Source organism: Poecilia formosa, unplaced genomic scaffold (genome assembly GCF_000485575.1).
Source record: "Poecilia formosa unplaced genomic scaffold, Poecilia_formosa-5.1.2 Scaffold345, whole genome shotgun sequence".
In the NCBI taxonomy this organism is placed as follows: domain Eukaryota; kingdom Metazoa; phylum Chordata; class Actinopteri; order Cyprinodontiformes; family Poeciliidae; genus Poecilia; species Poecilia formosa.
The window spans coordinates 93,344-101,187 of NW_006800284.1; the positions used below are offsets into that span (position 1 = coordinate 93,344).

The 7,844-nt window shown below is 37.3% G+C and overlaps 1 protein-coding gene across 1 annotated transcript; it reads right to left on the minus strand.

Moving 5' to 3' along the window:
* Positions 1 to 1,690: 1,690 nt before the first annotated feature.
* Positions 1,691 to 3,381, minus strand: dio3a (iodothyronine deiodinase 3a). Its single transcript, XM_007574124.2, has one exon. It carries the CDS (start codon positions 2,851 to 2,853, stop codon positions 2,062 to 2,064), a length of 792 nt encoding a protein of 263 aa, XP_007574186.2. The 5' UTR covers positions 2,854 to 3,381; the 3' UTR covers positions 1,691 to 2,061.
* Between the last annotated feature and the right edge of the window lie 4,463 nt (positions 3,382 to 7,844).

Below are 7,844 nucleotides of genomic sequence, written 5' to 3' on the forward strand. Positions count from 1 at the left end.
TCTTTTATTACAGATAAAATTTGATATTCAATTGTTTTTTTATTAACTTCTGAGGAAACATTTCCTTTGCAGCATCACGAACTACAGAGCATTTCTGTTGGCGAAAGTTGGACAGAGATAAATAAAAACAGTTTTGGTCATAATTTTATATGTTCATTGTCATTATTTGGGTTTTATCTTCATTTTTATGAGTTTTTCCTGAACATTTTCCTCTGTTGAGTTTTATTTATGTCTCATCTGAAGCTTTATGAAGGAATTTTCCCTCCAGCTTCAGAAAAGCTAAATGAAATATTTTTCTAGGGGAAAATAAAATTTCATGTGTTTTTAGTGGGAATTATTGTTAATATTCAGCAGAAAAAACACAAATAAAAATGTATTAGACTGAGAAACCTCTGCTGTGTGATGGATGTGAGAAAATTAGACCTTTATGAACAGAAATATAATCCAGATTAATCTGGTAAAGTGAGATTATCCTCCTGTGGAGGTGAATATAAAAACACAGCAGAGTTTGAGAAGTGTTGGAGAACAGGGGCACTGCTAGAAGCACAGCGGACCTGGGCACTAAACCTGAATTTAAAGTCCAACATTTTTATCCTGATGCTAAATATTCAGTTTTAATGCACATATTTAATCTAATAATCTTCACTGTAAAACCATTTTCTCCTTCTGATTTACAGCTTTTAAATCTGCCTCATTTCTTGAATATCTCCCATTTTTGGTGCATTTTGTAAAACCTTCACCTCCTTTCATTATTATCCAACCTTTTTCTGGTCATTTCTTTGAATATTTCAGGCTTTATTTTAAGCTTTAAATGAACCTTTTTGTCAAAATCTGTTTGGAAGTTTTGAATTAAAATTGATTTACAACTGACTTTAACATATACAGAACAAGATTTACATGATTTGTTCGATTTAGAGTTAAAATCCACATTTTGTTTGAAACTCTGGACATTTTATGCTTCAACTGTTCAAAGTTTTTAACATTTATGTTACAGAATCTCTTTCTTTGTTCTTTAATATTTTCCTTAAAAGCAGTTTTTTTTTCAATCTTTTTAAATCTTTAGGCGATTTGTTCTTTCAGGTGATAACTTATTAAAATATGAATTTTACTGAAACAGAACAAATCTAATAATGCATATGGTTAAAAACAAAGAGTCATTCAATGTTTTATCCTGATAAATGTGACAGAAAGAGAATTTCACTGCAAAAACACAAAATATTACCAAGTATTTTTGGTCTAGTTTCTGCTGTAAATATGTTAAAACACTTGAAATGAGACAAAACTCTGACTTATAAGTAACTTTTCAGTAGGATATATGAGCTTGTTTTAAGTCAATAATTTCTTAATATTAATCTAAAAACATATTTGTTTCATTTGCAGATTATTTCACCTAAAATATGTGAAAAATGTGAAATAATCTGCTAGTAATAAGTGATTTTTTTCATCAAAATGTATCTTGAAAAGTTACTTTTAAGTCAGTTTTGTCTTAATTTAAGTGTAATAAGATATTTGCACAACAAACTCGACAGAAATAATTGGTAAGATTTTGTGTTTTTGCAGTGTGCGTTGCTCTTCACCTTATAAATTGGCTCAAATTATACAGAAAATATTGCAATCTTTTTAGAAATATATAGTTTTCCACGTTGGAAGGATTTCATATCCTCCAGAAAATCAATTACAGGAAATAAACTACTAAATCCGGGTAAGTTGTGCTTTATTTTAGAGGAAATCTGATCCTTTGTCTTTTGCATAAACATCAAAATACAAGATAGGCAACAATAATTAAATCTGTGTGAAAAAAGAAACAGAAAACTAAAAAAATATATCAATAAAACAAAAATATTTTTAGAGAAATACGCATGCAAGACTGAGAGCAGAGCAGCTGATCCACTGGTATAGAAACATCAGCACCGGTTTCCTGGACTGGAGCCATTTAAAAACCGAACTTCACAACAATACCGAGAGAAGCGCGCCGCTCCGAGTCTTCACAGAACTCTAATAATACAAAAATAACAATAAATACGCTTTAACTATAGATGTAAATAGAAAAACAGAGTTATTTTACACGTTTAAAGCCAGACTGCTCTCAGTTTTTTGCAGCGCTTTCCGGTGTTGGTCCAGCCAGTCTCTGAGCTCTGAGATCCGGTAACCCTCCGGTCCCCGGCCGCCCTGGTACGCCACCGTGCCCCGGTGCAGGACGTACAGTCTGTTGAAATACGCTCCGTACGCGGCGCTGGAGGAGTCCTCCATGTTGTCCGCCACCACCCGGCAGCCGGGCACCTCCAGGTGGATCAGGTGCGCCGCGCTCAGCCGCTCCTCCAGACTCCGGTGCTTCGGGATCTGGTAGGGCGCGTCGGTGCTCGTCCAGCCGTCTGACGGATGCGCCTCCTCGATGTACACCACCATGGTGTCCGCAATGTCCGCGTTCAGCTGCGCGACCTCCTGGAAAGCCTTAAGGCGCGCCATGAACGGCGGTCAGGTGCAGCTGCCGAAGTTGAGGATGAGCGGCCGGTCGCCGTGCGCAAAGTCCAGGATGCGGGAGTGCCGCCGGTCCTCCAGGCGCACAACTTCGGTGTTGGGCGCTCCGCGTCCGAGGTGCGCCGCTTTCAGGAAGTCCAGCTTCTGGCCGTGCCAGACGGCCTTCAGCGACTCCAAACTGAAGAGCCGGTTAGAGTCCGAAATGCACACTGGAGGATCAGTGGCATCGCCTTCCTGCTCCTTCATCCTGAAGAAAAACCTCTTCCTGATGCACAAGAAGTCCAGCAGCCAGAAAACTACAGCTGCCATGAGGAAGCGGGGCAGCAGGACGAAACAAACCGCCGCGTTTTTCACAGCTTTGACTGTATTCATCATCACTTTCTGATGATAACCTGCACGGCCCTGCGCGCTGTGCCACGGGCTTCTGAGTTGAAGTTAGGTTACTTGCGTCTCCCACCCCTTTTTATAGCTTTGGCACATTTGAATGGATCACAGCCCGCCTCCAAACCGGGGCCGAGGCCTCACATGGCGGGGATTACCTGCTGTCGTCCGGGCGGGATGGAGCGGATGCGCCGCTGCGTCACCGACCCCAAATTATAACAGGAAAAATCAATTCATGTTACTTTGGAAGTGAAAGGTAGAGCAGAGCTGTGAAGTAACTAGTTCTACTTACTCCAGGGGTGTCCAAAGTGCGGCCCGGGGGCCATTTGTGGCTGTTGGATTGATTTTGTGTGGCCACCAACTGCAATTCAAACATAATACAAATTTGGCCTGTAGATGGAGATGGAGACTTTTAACTTGCAATCAGGGTAAAAAACTGTTACCAACATAATTTACTTACACAGGAAAAAGTGAAGTACACCACAAAGTATTTGTGTTTTTATAACCAAGTTTAACAAAATTTTTACTGAAAAGCCGACTCTGCTGCTCCCAAATCAACTTTTATTCTTTATTAAACTTGGCTAAATATAGAAAAAAATGTTTAAACAAAATGACCAAAATCCTGTTTTTATTACTTAAAATAAATTTATTCAATCAAGCCCAAAAGAAACTGAAGACTGAAATCTGTTTTAATACAGCAAACATGCAAAATTAAAGTAGTAAATTTCTGCCAAAGAAAACTCAGAAATTTTGAGAGCAATCTCAGAAAAATTCTTGAAAAAACAAGGAAAGTTGCTAGAAAAAAGAATAACATTTTAGATTAATACCATAGTTTTTTTTTTTCAAAAAGCTTAGAAATTTCTGAATTTCAAATGTTGAAAATTTTCTTCTGAACATTTTTGAGAATAATCATAAAATTTCTGAGTTTTTGGCAGAAATGTAGTACTTTTTTCTATCCACAAAAGACCTAATAGATCATCGTAAAAATCCGTTTCAAGATTTGGATCTAAAACATTTGAAAGGCTTGATTTTACCATGGCAAAAAGTTTGGGCACCCCTGATTTACCCTATTACATTAACATGAGTAACTCTTCTGAATGAAATTACTTTTAGGAGTATTTTTACTGTGCTGTACTTCTTACTTTTACTTGAGTAATATTTCTAGATTTTCTACCCACTGACCGATTCACCAGACACAGACACACCCGCAGTTATTGTTAAAGTTTGGTGAGTTTTATATTGAAAGGAACTGATTTGGAAAAATATGTATTTTATTTTTTTGTAACTTATCCCAATTATTGTCATTTTCATCCTTAAAATAACCTGAGTGAATAACTCCTTAATATTGATTTTTTTTAAAAAAAAGTACTAATATGAGCAGATTATTTCACAAATAACATGTTGAGTCACAAACCCGGGCACTGCGCCTTTTCCTAGCAACCCCAGCCTAGCCCAGCCGTTACCTAGCAACCCCAGCCGTTACCTAGCAACCCCAGCCTAGCCCAGCCATTACCTAGCAACCCCAGCCGTTACCTAGCAACCCCAGCCATTACCTAGCAACCCCAGCCATTACCTAGCAACCCCAGTAAGCCCAGCCGTTACATAGCAACCCCAGAAAGCCCAACATTTTTGATTAAGCTAAAGTAATAGCCAAAGTGTAGATTGGCTATTACTTTAAAAGTAAATTATTTTTTACTTTTAAAAAATAATTATTAGCAATTTTGTTAGAATGGAAAAAGTTCAGAACAACACCAAAGTATTAGCTTTTATTTAATTTATTGGAAAAAAAAAGTGACACAAATAATAAAATGGATCAAGTGAGCCAATAATAATTGGAAAAGTAGATTTTTTTTCTTTTAGTCAAACAAAATCCTTTTCACGTTTTAGATCTATGATAAAAAATACTTCTGTTCTCTATAGTAAACAGTTATTTGCTTTATTTTAGTTTTAACTTTCTTTGCCCACGAGTATTTCTGACTCAATTAATCTGTCCCACATACCAAAAAATTTGGACTAATAATCTATATTAGATTAAAGATGTGACTCTTGTTTGTGATGTAACGAGAACTTTGCAGTCTCATTAACTATTTAGCAGACAAATCTGCTTTTCAGTTCTTAAAAACAGCTTATTTCTCGCCACTCTCTGCCCACTTTCCTCCCCCACAGATGAGCTGGAATAACAATCCAAATCTCCGAGGCGTTTTGGTGAGAAACAGAAGCTCACCTGCTGTGCCTTTTGCATAAAAATTACTCACTGGTTGTTGTGGCTGCAAACTCTCACATCTACCTCCTTTAAGCTTTCCTGGACTCCTGGCAGCAGCACCAGGTTTATCTGAGGATAGCACAGATCTAGGAAAGCAGCCTTTTTTTCTTCTTCTTTTTTTAAGGGCTTGTTTATTGAGACTCTGAGCTTCCAGAAACCACAGCTGATGGAAAATCAAAAAAGACTGAAGCACAGAACAGATCAGAATGATAAGTTACAGCCAGCGCTGGCCCACTTGCTTTCAAGTCTCTGATATCTCTGTCTTCACGGAGAGCAGAGTTTATTCTGATTTACCTTCCATGACCTCGTCTAAATCAAACAGCTCCAGCCTTCATGCTGAATGACTCTCCCTAAGGCTGTTTTTATTGCTAGTGGAAAAACAAAATTGTATAAAATTCAGTTTTATTTTTCTGGTCACATCATCTTTTTTTCCCCCGTCTGGCTGTTCAACAAACAAAATCTCTCCACAGCGTCTTTTTTTCCCGCATTACAGACACAAATATTTACTGAGATTTTTATGTCATAGACCAACACACTGAAAAAAACAAGTATTTCTGCCTATATTCTAGTGCAAATATCTTATTACACCCGAAATTAGAGAAAATTAACTTACAAGTAACTTTATTGTAAGATATAGAAGCTTGTTTTAAGTAAATAAGTCCTTAATATTGATGAGAAAGTTCTAGTTTCATTGGCAGTTTTAACATGTTGAGTCATATTGGGCCGTTACCTAGCAACCTCAGCCGTTACCTAGCAACCCCAGCAGAGTTCCAGCACATTTGGTTTTTCTGACCAACTTCACTTAGAACAGATTTTACTTAGAACAAGACTTTTTCTCCTATCTTATAAGTTAAATAATCTGCCAATAGAACTATACATTTTTAAAAAAGTCAATATTAAGGAATTATTTACAAAAACAAGGTTGTTTAGCTTGCTGAAAAGTTACTTTTAAGTTAGTTTTTGTTTTATTTCAAGTGTAGTAAGATATTTGGTCTAGAAACTAGATCAAAAATACTTGGTAAGATTTTGTGTTTTTGTAGTGCACAGAGTGATATAGAAAAGGGAAGCTCGGTTTACAAATACAAATCTGTGTGGTATGCGTCTTTTCAACACTGTGGAAACCAAAGTGGAGGCAGGAGAGGTTAGGGAACCAATTGTGGAAAAGCTGAAAGTTGATCAAACAATATCCCAAGTTTTAAACATCTCACAAGCTTTGATCATTTATCTGAACATGGACAGAGGAACAACCAACTAAGGTTAAAGCTTAGAGTGTTTTCACATGTGATAATCCGATAGGCTCGGTATGATTTGGGATCAAAATTGCAACATCTGCAACATTTCTTACATTTTTATCTGGTGCGGTTCGCTTTCTCACTGCAATCTGTCTAATAATCAAACTGAAAAACCTGTTCCCCACTTCGCCTGTGGGGGCGCTGTACCAAGACCCACCGAAGAAACAACACAAAAACCTCTGAAGAAGACCAGCGTAGAGAAAAGTGGCATCAGATTTGACTTAATATATTATGTCTCTGAGATTTGAGTTGTTGTAGAATTTCTCCACAGATGCACTTTACTGGTTTATACCATAGACATAAACACGTAGACGCCTCATGGAGCGGGTCGGCCCGTTGCTGCGATACGTAACAGCGTCCGCCATATTGAATGTGGAATATGTGCCAGTAAGCTAATACAAGTAAAATGACCTAACTTTATAAAGTGCTGTTCAACAAAGTATTTTAAATTAATACCTATTATTCCCACATTTTCTCACACACATTAATATATTTGGCAATCAAAGAAATGACTAAAGACAGAGTTTATAACTTTTGATGTGATTATTTAATTGTTTTGGGGCATTTCTGAATAAAAAGCACAATGTTTTTATTTGATAGAAATTATTCTGATCATTTTTGTAATGACATTGATGAACAGACACACTTTCACAGTGTTTAATTAAAGAACATATTTACACAATTCCATAATTCAATGTAGGTATGTAACTGATAGCGAAAATTCAACCTGGAAGACTCTATCACCTCCGTTCGCCCATCGGCGTTATGCTCATCTCCGACCTCAGCTCTGGACCTCACCCGGCGTGTCCAATCATCAGTCAAGCTCTGCATAAAAGGATCCACACGGAAGCCGTCAGCCGCTTCCCAGCTGCGTTCAACCCACCACCGCCCCTTCTCCACCCACATTCTTCGGCTCTCCAGGATGGCACCCTTTCCAGACCTCCACCACCAGTGTCGGGCCCTGGGGGAGAGCATCCCTAATCGGTTATCGGGATGTTCATCGAGTTCACATCAAATCTCAGCTCAGATCAGCTGCCGGGGCCCGAGTGCCAAAGAACTGTTATTCATTGCTGTCATTAAATCTTTTAATTGTTCCTTTTTCTTCGTCTGAGTCTTTCCAGATTGAATTAACGTTTCAAGACAAGAAACAAATAATTTTTGTATTTTAATTATTGTATTTATTTTTTATACATTATTGAGAAATGACTTTTGATTTATAAATCAGTCATTGTCAAACATTAAACTATATTTTTCTTACTTTTTCCAGAGAAAAAATATTTATCACAGTATGCCAACTCTGCTATTGACAGCAAAGAGTGAAAATAATTCTAACAGTAAATAATTTTTATTTCATTACATAAGCTGTATTAATACACTAATACTTCAGATTGAGATATTTAAAAATACACAAAAAGTGAAAGAATAAAACA